The sequence below is a fragment of the Lepidochelys olivacea genome, assembly GCF_965140295.1.
Source record: "Lepidochelys olivacea isolate rLepOli2 genome assembly, chromosome: 3".
Classification (NCBI taxonomy): Eukaryota; Metazoa; Chordata; order Testudines; family Cheloniidae; genus Lepidochelys; species Lepidochelys olivacea.
Window position 1 is genome coordinate 157,507,319 of NC_140413.1, and position 14,403 is coordinate 157,521,721.

Below are 14,403 nucleotides of genomic sequence, written 5' to 3' on the forward strand. Positions count from 1 at the left end.
CCAGCTGGTGCTGATGCAGAAAGAATGCAATGTGATATTCAGATCCCAATTGCAGAACTGGTAACCACCTTTCTGACTATGGGCCCAACCTTGCAGGGTGCAGAGCAAGGGTGCTGGAACCTTTGTAGAAGTGTGGGAGGTTGCACAGTGCCCCACCCTCCCGCCCCAGTTGCTTATAGAAGGAATTGTGGGTCCTCAGCAACTTATAGAAAGCTCTGATAACTTCAGAGGATCACCCCCCCCCCCCCGCGCACACACACACACACACACACACACTGCATTTTAACATTAACCATTCCCTTTTGTTGAACAAACTATATCTACAGTAATAGTTACAGGATATGTCATGTCATATATTTTGCGGTTTAAATTATTTTTATACCCTTCAGTGTTTGTAACTCCTCCTTGGAAACATGAAAATAACATTTGTTTCTCCAGGAGGTTTTTAGTTCCATGTTTCTTAATATGACATTAACAGGGCCTTGATATTTTTGATAGTTGGAGAGTCTTCTGGGATGCCTAGATGTCTCTTCCTCCACGGTTCAGCCCCACTCATAAAGGTCCTGCTCTCCTCTACAATCCATCAGCTATGCTTCATCCATACACTAGTGGGAGCAACAGGGGGCTCCTTGCTCTTTCAAGGCCCTCCCAAGCCCCGCCAGCCCCTGAAAGCGAGAGGCCAACCAAGCTGGAAACCTGACCACTGCCAGCATCAGCACAAGCATTGGGAATTGGGTTTGCCAGCTCAGTGCCACTAAGCAGAGCCCACTGCATGTATTCCTGACAAACCAATCTGCGAATTTACTTGTAATTAATCCAGCATATCAATTCCTCTCATTATTTCTTAATCTAACTAAATTATTAATTTTGATATGGTTTTTTTTTAATATGAGAGAAAGACAAAACTCCTGCATAAAACACAGGGAGGCAGTGCTGTCCAGTGGTTAGAACAGGGGCAGGGACTCAGAATTCCTGGATTCTGCTCCAAGCTCTGACACTGACCCACTAGGCAGTTTTAGGCAAGTCATGGATGACCTAATTTTCAAAGGTTCTGAGCCACTCTATCTCCCTTGAGTCAATAGGCGCTGGACATGCTTAGCTCCTTTGAAGGCCTCAATTTGTTCCGCTGGAAAACAGAAGGGGCAAGGGGGATTGGCTGACACTGATTAATGCTTGTGAAGTGCTTGGAGATCCTGAAATGAAAGGCTCCGTAAGCACAGAATATAAACCACTGAACCTCAGCTGATCAGAAACACAGAGCTGCTGTACAGTGGCTCCCTCGTAAACCATCCAGCAGACAGGATTAATGTTACTAATCCCTTGCTTGCTAACTGGCTCACCTGATTAGGTGTCTGCTAGACAGCGGACACGAGAAGACAGTCACACCATTCCAGGGGGACTCGCCTCACCTACCTTTCTTCACAGCTTGATGGGACTCCAAAAAGAACGGAAGAGAAGCACAAGAACGTTTTCCCCAGCCAGACAGGTAAGATTCAAACTGTCCATTGCAAATGCAAGAGGCAGCTGTAGCATCAGCCTGGACGGCAGCAGCCGATGCACTGGGGACTTCATTCCATAACCAGCCAGGCGAGACACCTCTTATGACTTTGAGTGGGACACATTTTTAATTCCATGCCCCATTGTTACTATGAGCTTATTGCTTAAAATAAAGGCCTCAGCAAGAAGTCCCTGCTTGAGTGAACTGCTGGCAGTGCCTTCCTTGGACAGGAAATGTTCCATGGCAGCTCCTGAATGTGATAAACCGCAGACTTGATGCAGCCATTAGCCAGTGATGCTCTGAATTAGGAAGGAAGGAAGAAAGTGACTAGAAGAAAAGTGGGCAAGGCTAGGAAAGAAGCAGAGAGAGGATCAATAAGGTAATAGCTACATTTACACTGCAGCTTGCAGCATGCTTCCCAGTGTGGCTAGACAGATATGCTAGCTCTGCTTGAGATAGTGCCCTAAAAATATGCAGTGTAGCCAGGGGTAGCAAAGGCAGTGGCTCAGACTAGCCACCCAAGTACATACATAGGGACTCTACAGGTTTGTGCTCAGGCGACTAGCACGAGCTGCAGCCCATGCTTCGCCGGCTACGCTGCTATTTTTAGCGCACTAGCTCAATCGGAGCTAGCGCGTGCCTGTTTACCCATGCTGGGAAGTCTGGTCCCAGCTGCAGCGTAGACGGAGCCACAGAGAGTGCGGTGCAGGGAGATAAAAGTAAGAAAGAGGAGGTGAAATCAGGTAAAATAAAACAAGCATGCTCCTATCCATTCTGCCAATAGAATATCAGCATAGGGAAAGTATAGCCACTGTGATAATGTCCTGGACTCCTATGTAGGAGACTCGGGTTAGATTCCTTAGGCCTAGTGCTCTTCTCACCAGTGTAGATCAGGAATGCTTTGCCATGGAGGTTGATGAATGGAGACACCTCATTTCTCCATTAGGAGTTACACAACCAGTTTACCCTATTACTTTACATATGATGTTTCCGCCATTACAATATGAGCTCCTTCTAGGAAGTTGGAGAGGGTGAGGAAGACCTATCTGCATACTGCAAAAGTATTGCTTTCTACTGGGTTAGCAGCTAGCCAATATCCAAAGTACATAACCTCATGGCCAGACGATTGTACTGTCCTATGCCCAAGGACCTGTTCTCCCTTTATTGCTGCTTCACTGGCTTTGATGCACATATATGAAACCAGATTTGGATCCCTTAAGAGGGGTTAAATGAAGTGACATCGTGTTCCTTTCCTCACAACTAGCTCATATTTCATATTACTCGAAAGTAGTTTCCAAAGCCAAAAATGTAATGCACTAAAAAATGAATCTGTACTGTATGAATCTCAGGGGGATGCAACTGTTTTGATGGAAAATTCAGAGGAAATGAAGGAGAGGCAATTGCAGCTGTCAGATTTCCGGAGTTATGGCAACTTGGCAGGTGTAACTTAGAAATTTAGGGCCTGATCCTGTAGCCATGAGGAAATTACCCTTGACTTTGAGGGGGGAGGTTTGAGCTTTGGCCTGCTAAACTCAGGGTTGTGAGCTCAATCCTTGAGGGCGCCATTTAGGGATTTGGGGCTTTGAGCAGGGGGTTGGACTAGATGACCTCCTGAGGTCCCTTCCAACCCTGATATTCTGTGATTCAATAGGAAGAGGATCAGGCCACTAACAAGGTGGTTAGCAGTCCAAAGAGCAGGGGAAAACACAGTCTGTATGTGTTCTGTGGATATTCAAAGGGGGCTGTAAAATGAAGAATCAATTCTACTGCAACTGTTTTAAGTAAAAAGGTTCATTTGAAGGAGAATACAGTACATCATGGCTGACAAGCGAGGTTTTATTTTGACGTTTTGAAGAGTGCATTTTCAATACAAGCCTATTTACTCAAAGGGATAGTTATGGTTAAGAGAGCACTTTCATTCTAAACCTCTGTTTCCAGTGACTTGTTACCTTCCCCCACAAAAATGATCTTTGGGCCTGAAATTGCACAAACTCATTCTTCCATCCTAGATAGGAGAGATTATGGGAAGCCTGAAAAATCCATTCAGTCATTGTTGTTTGAAAAAAGCGTAAAAAACCAGTGACTTTTGCCACATGAAAACCAACGTATTTTTACCAATTTAGGAATTTTTCAAACAGCAACTTGGATTTAAAGTTCCAGACTTGGCATACACATAGTCATTTGTGAGAAATATCTTAAACAGACACAATTTATATAAAAATCATGGGCCAGATGCCCCTTTCAGTTACACTGGTTTAAATCCGGAGTGAAAATCTGATCCAAAGCCCTTTAAGATTCCCATTAACTTTATTGGTTTTGGATCAGATCCTAAACCCTCTGATTTCAACCAAGTCACTCCAGATTTACTGTTTCAGAGTAGCAGCCGTGTTAGTCTGTATCCGCAAAAAGAAAAGAAGTACTTGTGGCACCTTACAGACTAACAAATTTATTAGTCTCTAAGGTGCCACAAGTACTCCTTTTCTTTTTGCAGATTTACAGTGGTATAATCAAAATCAGAATCTGGTCCCAGGTATTTCAAACAGTCAGTTATTTACCACTGTTAGTACCACCATAGGTTATTAAAATGGAAAGAATTTTGAAAATGTTCCTGGTTTATGCTGCTTACCTACTTTTTGCATTTCATGCAGTTTGGATTGTGAAACTAAACTGGTCAGTTTCAGTTTCTGTTTCTAGTAAGTTGCAGGTTGCTGTCTCATGCACTGTACAATACTGTTCTTTGGGCCCAGAACACTGAAGGGGAATGCTCAAGTCCAACCAGAAACGGCTTTCACTGAGACAAAAATGAATGTCATTGAAATATTTATATTCATATTAGGACCCTGACTTTTTTGTTTAACTACATAAGTGTAGTGATTTAAACCAGTTGGTGGCATCTGCAGCTCTGCCACAGACTCACTGTGATGGACAAGTCCATTAAATTCTCTCTGTCTGCTTCTCTATCTTTAAAATGGGTATAGTCATGCCTACCTCAGAGAAGGGTTGTGAGGATCATTCACTTATTGTTTATAAAGTGCTTAGAAATCCACAGATGAAAACTGAAAGTGTAAACTGCTTTCCTTGTGTGCTACATGTCTCCCTTTGTGCCTGATCCACAGAGGACACGGGTCTGCTATAATACCCAGCTAGGGGACTTGGCCCGGATTCAGCGGTCCATCTGTATTCCACATAGCACACACTTAACTTCAGGAATGTGTTTAAGGCCCATTGGGCTTTGCTGAATAGGGGTGGATTTAAGCACATGCAAAAATGCTTTGCTGAATTGGGGCCTTAGTTCTCCATTTCACACTATAGAGATTCATGCTTTTAGCCCTGGAGCTCCAATCATTAGTGATGATGACCATTACAAGTGTGCAAAGTTGTCTTCGTTACTATGCTGCATGTATCATTTTCTTACCAGTTTAGTTATACACCAAGCACAGAGCTATCCAGAGCATTCAATTCAATAACTATTTTAAATTTAGAATACAAGGGAGTGTGCTCACAGCAAGCCAAATAACAAGAAAAGTGTATATATCTCTAACAGGCAAATATTAAACTTGAGACTGATCTAGGGAAAGGGGAGTGGATAGAAACATTAAAACTTTTGGCACAGATCGTATAAGCAGAAAACTAGAGCATGATAAAACTATCTAGCCGTGGTAAGGCCTGGTGAGGTCATAATTTGGAACAGGGAGCGCAGTTACAGTCAGCATATAAAAACAAGCAGCATAGGAATGAAGATGACACAGCAGACAGAAAAAATGATACATGGACTTGAGAATCTTGGTTAGTCAAAAAGTTCATAGACACGTAGGCTGGCATTCTGAGAGAAAACTTTAATACCCAGGGCCAACAGAACAGGTAAGGGCTACAAGGCTGAGCACAGTGGTATCAGACACCTGACAAGGTGGCATGAACTTCAGAGAAGGTGTCCAACCAGTAACAGGAACTGAAGCAAGAACGTCGGTACACGGGGCAGGATCTGACTCACACTGGTATAAATCAGGAGTAATTCCACTGACAGCAATGAAGTTACACGGATGTAAAGCTAGCTGGGGTAAGCAAGAGGAGAATCGGGTCCATCCTGAGCAGACAATACACAGATTAAAAACTATCAGAGGCAGCAATAGGTGCCACTAATCTGACTCGCAGAAAGGAATTAAGCAAGCCGCGAAGAGGGAAAAATACTTGCTGTACTGTATGTACTTCATACAACTGCAAAACCTCTGGAGAGGGAGCAACCCAGGAGGGGCTTTCTGGCACCCACCCCTCCCAAACATTTCTTACAGGGTCCTTATCTCAGCTTTCACAAATGACAGAATGCTCAGGTCGGGTCATATCCTTCAGGTCTTACTCAGGCAAAACTCCTGCAGATTGCAAGGAAACCAGCGAGCTAATCTCCAGTCCCATCACAGCAAACGCTGCTTGCCTTTGGGCTATGGCTAGGCTGCCCTGCAATCCTGTTCGCTCCTCCAGCCCTACATTAAAAACCCTTTGGGGGGCGGAGGGGAGGAAGAGATGGTGGCAAGGGTTTAATGGACAAATGTAAGCCACTGGTGATGATGCTCTGAGTGCATCATGCCCTGGTTTGGTTGCGGAAGTAAGAGCCTAAAGGACTTCACTGGGAAACTGTTGCAAAGAAGTTGGCATCCAGTTCCCCAAGCCAGGCAACAGCATGAGCACAGGGGGAGCGAGGGCACCGAACCAAGCGGTTCTCCCACCTGTGACTGTTCTCAAAGCTGCCCGTGTGCTCCGGGCATGTCCCCGCGGCCACTTGCAGGGGCTCCAGCCCGCGGGACAGCTGGGCACACCACACTGCTCTTGCAAAGCCCCCTGGCGCCGATCCGGGCTGGACCCCAGCCACCAGTCCCCGAAGAGAAGCGGGTGCTCCTTACCTTTGGCGTCTGCCCTTCGGGTCCTGCCACCTCCAGCCTCCTCCTCGCCCCCAAGAAGAAGAGGAGAGCAGCGATCCCCAGGATCCCCAGGAGAGACAAAGCCAGCCGGCGACTCGGCCGTCTCATCGCTCAAAAGTCCCGCCTGGCGGCGAGGCGAGGCGCGGGGCAGAGGGGCTGGTACCCCCGCGGCGGGCTGCTTCCCCTGCGCGGGGCACGGCTGGAGCCGGGGCTGCGCCGAGCCGGGGCGGAGACAGAGAGCGGCGAGTCCCGGGCTGGGCGCTGCGCGGGGCGGGGGAGGAGGAGGAGGAGGAGGAGGGACCGGGGCGGGAGAGGCTGGCTCCAAGCAGGAGATGCAGCGCCAGACGGTGTCAGGCTCTCCGGGAGGCAGGAAGGTGGCGGTGTGTGTCTGGCTGTGTCACCCGGGCTGGCAGCGCCCCGGGAGCAGGGGGAGGCGCTGCCGGCTGCACGGATTCCCCTGCCGCTGCCAGCCCCGGCTCCTTCCCCCAGCGCCGCCGGGATCACACCGGCTCAGCCTGCGGCCGCTGGGCCGGACCCTGGAGCTCGGGGCGGCTCCGGACTCGGGCGAGCGCTCGGCTCTGGGGCGGGGCGGGGCGGGTCCGGGGAGGCTCCGAGCCGGCCGGCCGGCGGGGCAGGGGCCCTGCAACTTTCCAGCGCTTCCGAGCCGCCAGGTTAGGCTCAACTCTCCGGCAAAGCGGGGCGGGGGCAACCTGCAGCCAGGCAGCCTCTCCCTGCAAGCTTGGCCTGACCGGCTCCTGCCAAGCCGCCTGGCCACTGCTGTGCTCGGCGCTGCTCAGAGCCCGCAATGGCGAGGGGGCTTTTGCCAGGGGCAGGAGATTTACACGCCAGCAGGGTCCCTCTGCTCATTACAGTGCGCCTGGTTCTCCGCTCCCTCCGCCCAGGTAACTCCAGGGAAGGCGGTGGACCTACCTCCCGCCTGAGGCTGGTGTGATGAAAAAGAGGAGAATCAGGTGGTCTGTGTGCGGGTAGCCTCATAGTTCATGGGTGATAGCCTGTGTCCACCCTCCTGCCTAGGGTGATTTAGGATTTTTAAAGCAGACGGGGGCTTTATTTCAGTGGGGGGGCGCGCGAAGACGGCTTGTTTCTTTGGACATTACAGCACTAAAGTCAACCCCTTGTGAGAATCAGAATGTTTCATAAAAGTGAGCAAGCTGGAACCAGAGGTTCTTTTACTGAGCTCTCATTAACAACTTCAGGGGCATAAGTGCAGTGGGCAGGGCAGGTCTGCTGCTGTTAAACCACCATCCCTGGAACCTGCAAGTGAGCAGCTGAAGGACACCAGCAGGGTAGGCTGGGGTCAGGCCACTTCACATTGGTGGAGCACGTTTCAGGCTGAACAAACCCAAGGCCCCTTGCAGAAATGTAACAAAGTGACATGGAAAGGGGTATTATGGTGAAAGGAGGCACCCACTTAACATTACATACGCGAACCTAAGGTAGGCCATGGAAATTAATTTATCCAATTGAAACAGCAAGGGGAATGGAGGTAGATAATTTGATTACTGGAGTTGGAAGAGAAGATAGAAGGCTTTAGACCTGACATGAGCCCTTAAAAAGTAAAATCATAATCATCAACCCAGAATGGATCTGCTTGAGGTAGAGTGGTGGTAGCTCTGAGCAAAGGATAAGGTACTGTTTTATTACTAGTATGAGAGCCGGGGTGAGAAGCAGTAGCTAAGGCCCTGCTCCTGCAAGTGGTTCCCTGGCATGGGATTTCTGCAGTCACACGGAGTCCCAATGACTTCAGTAGGGCTCTGTGTAGATACAGGGGTTGCCTGCCATGAACAATTTACAGAGTAAGGGCTTAAGGTAGATAGAATATTGTAACTGGAGTTCATTTGGGATCATACGCTGCTAGAAAGACCATAGTAAACACAACAAAAAGTCACATTTCAGACCCGAGCTCAGTTCCCTTCCCCAGCTTACTACTTTTCCATTTCTAACCTTGGCCAGAAGTGAATAAGCTGACCCTTCCCTGGCCCAAGAAGATGGAATAAATTAGATATCAGAGCAGATGTGAATCATTTGTGTTAGTATAAAAGCTATAGAACAAATCCCCATAAAAACAGGAACCCATGCATAAAACAACATATGGAAGGAATCAGAGATAAGCTGTCAGAAAGCTGGGCAGACCACTGCACTCTCTCCTGTGCATTTTTCCCACTGCTTCTGTTTTTATGATTTCCTCCAGTTGTTTCTGTCACTTATTTACTGTTTGCAGTCTCCATCCTTTGTCTGCTTTTGATTTATTCCAAGGCTCACTGACTCCTCTTTTTATGTAATCCATGCCTCTTAGGCCTGATGTGCTTAGAAAGATGCCCAGATAAAAATTTCATTAACAACAAGACATTTAATCTTTTCTTTGTTTTAAGGTTGTGTGACTTTTCTGTCCAGGGGGTTTGTAGAAGGATAATGCGACGAAATCCATGTCCATATGCAGAAGTTTTTAACAATGGCAGAAGCAGTTGGTGCTGGTGTAGAGAAGACAGTCTTTGCAAGTAAGCAGGGTTGAGCTCCCTCAGCATGTGACTAAGGAAAACAGGTGCTGCAAGAAGTGGGGTTAGTAAATGTGATTCTACCACTCTTCCTACTGAGTTATTCTCCTAGCAGTCTGTATGCAGCTGAAGAGGGCCATTTTTTTCCAGGAGACAATACAGAGATTCTTTCCCCCTTGTGTAATATTCTTCTGCCCGTTAATATGGTTAAAGAGTCCAATGTTCTAGTAAGATTTCAGATGGGGCGATTCTGTTTACATATAAACTTTGCCCCTAGTTTCAAACGCATACAGTATTCTCAGGTTCCCACCTTACACTGTCTGGTACTATTAAATGGAGTGGAGAACATGCTTATAAAAGTTGCAGATGACATCAATGAGGGGGCGGGGCTGCCAGCACTCTGAAGGACTGGAGTTGAATTCAAAATGACCTTGACATTGGTCTGAAATCAACAAAAATGAAATTCAGTAAAGACAAGTACTGCGTGTAGGAAGGTGGGGAAAAAAAATCAAACGCACAAATACAAAATGGGGAATAACTGGCTAGGTAGTAGTATTGCCGAAAAGCCTCAGGGGGTTAGAGAGGATCACGCTCTGATGCGGCTGCAAAAAAGGCTAATATTCTGGGGTGTATGAGTAGGCGTGTAGTATGGGAAAGAATTGTCCTGGTCTAGGCAGCGCTGGTGATGCCTCAGCTGAAGTACCGTGCCCAATGCTGGGTGCCACGATTTAGAGAAGATGTAGATAAATTGGAGAGAGTCCAGAGAAGACCAACAAAGGTGAGAAAAAGGTTTAGAAAATCTGGCCAATGAGGAAAGGTTAAAAAAGACTGGACCTGTTTAGTTTTGAGAACCAAAGACTGAGGAAGGACCTGATAAGTCTTCAAATATATTAAGAGTTGTTATCAAGAGGATGTGATCAATTGTTCTCCATGTCCACTGACTGGCAGGCCAAGAAGTATGAGGCTTAATCTGCAGCAAGGGCTATTTAGGGGAGATATTAGGGAAACGTTTAACTATAAGGGTAGTTAAGCTCTGGATTAGGTTTCTAGGGGAGGTTGTGTAATCACCCTCACTAGAGCTTTTTAAGAACAGATTAGACAGACACTTGTCAGGGATGGTCTTGGTTTACTTGGTCCTGCCTCAGCACAGGGTGCTGGACTTCGACTTCTTGAGGCCTTCAGATGTAGGCTTCTATTCATATTCTTCTTACTTTCATTGTGTTCCCCCATCTGCTTCTTGTATCCAGTTATTTATAAACTAAGTGTGTGACAGCCTTTTATGGCAGGGACAATCTCTTTATTGGATTAGGGTATGGAGTCTGGCACATTGGAGCTCTGATACAGTACCACCATACAACCAACCCTTTACTTCAGTATTGGCATAGATCCTGTGGTTTTGTCAATGCAACACACCTGTTGCAGTTTTTAATGGAAGCTAGTAATTTTGTTCCCTCCTGGTCCTCAACATTTTTCTAGAATACTTCACAGTGGGTCAAAAGGTTAAAAAAAATGCAGAAGGCACTTGAGCATGACAACTCACTGGTGGATTAAAATCTTGTCTTTTTTACAGTACAAACTTTTCAATAAAAAGTTTATAGAATGGCAAAGGAAATACAGTACAAATTAGATTACAGGTAAAGGTAATAAATAAGACATGCCTGACAAAAATGCAGTCAGATGATGCTCTCTCATTACGTTGAGAAACAACTCCCTCTACTGAGGGAAAGAGTTATTGACAGGAGCCCAGCTAATGCAATAAATAGCCAGTGATTTATGTACGACAAGTAGCTCGGGGCCCATTCTCCAGTGCATTGCACCTCGTGGTCATCTACACCTGTGTAAGATGGATGTAACACCACTACTGAGACTGCAGAATTCCCGTCTGATAACGTTCTATAGCTTCTTTGCACGGATGTCAGTGACTCTGCAAAGTATAAGAAAATCCCAAACGATGGACCGATGAACCACACAAGGGTCTTGCATCTGTAGGCTGAGGCAAATGGCACATCGTAATATATTTAGCAGGCGATCATGCAAGCCACAGAAAAACAGTTCAGAGGAGAAGGAGAAAGTACATTCATTAGTTAGGAAGTTATATTTAGAGCCGAGCTGATTTTACACACACGCACGCACACAATTCCCCTCAGTTACATTGCTGCAATCACATTGTTGCCAAACAAGTTGTAGCAGGAGCAAGGAGAATTTGGTCCTCTGTATCTAGATAGATAATAGCAATGGGGAAGAGTAGGTCCAGCAAAGCTTTGTGTGTTCCAATAAGAGGGCACCTGCCTACTTCTGAATATTTTGACCCTGGGGCTGTTTCCAACAGGTTGAATATTTTGGATTAACCATCAAGAGTAGCTCTTGGGGGAACATCAGGTGGACATGTCCATTTCCCCAGTTTGCTGCTCCTCAGCTGGTGCAGTAGCCGTGAGGCTGCAGAAAAGCCCCACTCTCTCAGAAAGGTGTTACAGCAACAGGTGGGTGACTGATACAGTATTTAGATCAACCTAGAGCTGAAACAACTTAGGAGGATGAAGGCAACCATAACCATAATGATTGGGACATTTGATAAAATTAAGTTTCCACTAAATACCATCAAAGTGCCATCAAAGGCAGAACGTTTCAAGGAGAGCGGTTTTAACAAAGTTTTCCTCCCCAGCATGGATGGGGAGGACCTATCCGAGGCAGCTAATGTAGCCAAGCAAGGAGATTTAGATGGTATTCCTTCATCCCCTAGCTCCTGAGAAGAGTGCTGCAGAGCCAGGATGGTGGGAGCCCAGGGGGGTGGGAGGAAAAGGTAAGTAGATATTTTCCTCTTCACCCATTTCCCTCCCAGCCCCTGGGCAGAGGCATACTGGTTGCACTGTGCACTCAACCGACCTGAGAGGCAGTGGACATGGGGGGAGAAGATTGGGAGGAGAGAGAGACCATCTCAAGTTGCTTTAAACAGCCTGTTCTGGCACATGCTCCATGTTAGAGTTCAGAGGAATCCAGCCCTCCTTTGCCAGAGGAGGGATTCGTTATAGGGCCTGCAGAAAGAGGAAATCCTGGAAGAGCTCCAAAACAAGCCTACCCCTTTAGAAAAAGGTACACTCTGTGCTCCCTCTCCCACCCAAATGCCCTTACACCGTAGCTTTCCGAGGAAAGTCACGTTAAATCTGCACAACATTCTACTCTAGACTAGCAAGCCCCCTAAAAGTGTCCTCACCAACGGCCCTGGAGAAGGAACCCCAGAAACTTAGGTAACTGAGTATGCTTATGGGCTTGAAAGTGATTGTAAGTAGGGAATTACCCTGGGCCCATGAAATCTTTTAAACAAACAGCAGTTGAGACATTCTGAACTTGTAACGAACGTGCCTAGTCATCAGTGCAGCCCCCCCAAGACCCAGGCAACGTGTTTGATATGCAGACTTGCTGGACTGAAATCTGGGCACACATCCTCAATCATAGGGCCAGATTCTCAGCTAGTATAGGCTGGCATAAAATCCAGTGGAGTCAGAATGACACTAGTTTGCACCTGCTGAAGATCTGGCCCACAGTGTCAGAGGCGCTCACAATGGGTTAGGCCAATTAAACCAACAGGTCTAAACCCAGTGACACCCCCACTACATGATCTAGTATGGCAATTGCAACCAAGTTGGCCACTTGAACTAACAGGCCCATATTAAAGCCTGAAAGGGCCTAGTAACTAGTTTTGTTGGCTTGAGTGATACACCAATATCTCATGGCTTAGTTTTGTCACTACCTCCTCTGAGGATGGATTTTAAAATGAAACTTGGAGAGGATACTAACATTCTTATTTTACCTACCTAAATTCACCTTCCAACTGCGACTGGATACTGCTGCCTATTTCTTGCCCTAAACTACTATGTAATAGTGCTTGACCATTGCTGCGTTCCACCATAGAAGTGGCTGCATATTATTTGTGGGTGAGCAATCTCTGTGTAAGGCCTTTTAAGATCATTTATGATGAGGCGCTACATAGTACATAAAAAGAATTGCTAAAATAATGTTAAAGGCTGCGAAATCAGAAGTTAGCAAATGCCAGAATTAAGGTTGCTTCCACAACCATAGTTTGGCTCCTTGTCCGTATGCCTTATGATACAATCTTTGCTTACAGGATCACGTACTATTCTTTCCATAGGAGCCCTTCCTAATTCAGTGCACAAGCAAATGGTTGGTTTTGTCTGTGGCTGCTTAAGGATGATGCAAAAGACTCTGGAGTGTTTGGGACAGTGCAATTGGAATGTTTACAAAAGTTGGAGGAGCCAGTGATTCCTCCCCACCAGATCTTGTAACTTGACCAGATCTGGATTGTCAAGTGGACAGCAGCAGACACCTCTATGAGCCCACAATTATACCCCCTGCCAAGTTTCAGGTTCCTGCTGCAAACAATGTAATTTTCAGACCAGTTCAGAAAAAGGTCAATTTAAAAAAAAATGAAAGAACTACCTGTTGTTCCTAGCCTCTGTCTTGATGCTAAATGGTTCAGGCTTCTTCAATTATTCTTTTAAATCTCAGCCTCAGAGAGTATACATAGAAAATTTCAGATTGAATGCTCAAGATTTGCTAGAATTAAAAGCAAGGGAAAAGAGACCGTATTAGGCAACCATCAGAGAGATGCTGCTGCCACAGAGGTGTGCTCAGATATCCATAAGGACATCCCCCATTTAAAAACAAAAGACACTAATTCTTTGTTGAAGTTTAGTTGCCTTTAATTCCTTTAGGGAGGTCATTCCTTAGGAAGAATTCCCAGCTGTGGGAGTTTGACACAAGAGATTCTGGTGTACTCTAGCACAATGAAAGAGTGCTCTTTGTATTAGCCTTTCTTCTGAGGGGACACCACACATGCAAAAACCATCCACACCCTAGAGTGAAGCAGAAATCATGGTTGATATTTCCAAAGTCATCTAAGAGACTTTGGACACATTCAGTGATTTTTCTTTTTAATGGAAGGTATGTCTATTGAAATCCCCTAGATTTAGACAGACAACGAAAAACATCTCAAGCCTGCTCCTAACCACAACCACATGGAAGCTTAAAAGACTCCTGCATCAAGGGCTGCAGATGAAGGCACTGAAATCTCCAGCACAGTTCACTAGCTCTGCTGCAGGTATTGCATAGAACACCACTTCATTTCAGGAAGTCTCAGAGTAGATGCCTAGAGACTTTGCTGACTGGCCCAAAAATACACACCAGAAAGATGAGCTTCACCCTTGGCAGTGTCTTTGTAATGCAATACAAATGCATTTCTCTTTGTTCCTAGGAGTCGGTTCATTTTAGTCCTTCCAGAAGTTAGCTCCTGTGTAGAGCAATGAATTCTCCAAATATGTATCCCCAAGGAGAAATCACACAAAACAATTGCTTCTGTTTATGAGCTAGCAGACTGAGTGTATAGAAAGTTTTCAGTACCTTTTCCATTGTCAGGCTAACTGACTTCTAGCTTGTTTCACAGCTGCTGCCTGAATTGGAG

At 46.2% G+C, this 14,403-nt stretch overlaps 1 protein-coding gene across 1 annotated transcript in view; it reads right to left on the minus strand.

Moving 5' to 3' along the window:
- The window catches only part of GALNT14 (polypeptide N-acetylgalactosaminyltransferase 14), a 183,325-nt gene extending 176,377 nt beyond the window's left edge, over positions 1-6,948 (minus strand). Inside the window, exon 1 of the mRNA XM_084625285.1 lies at positions 6,394-6,948. Within this exon, the coding sequence (XP_084481411.1) occupies positions 6,394-6,519 (126 nt within the window). The 5' untranslated portion in view covers positions 6,520-6,948. The remainder of the gene's footprint in view (positions 1-6,393) is intronic.
- Between the last annotated feature and the right edge of the window lie 7,455 nt (positions 6,949-14,403).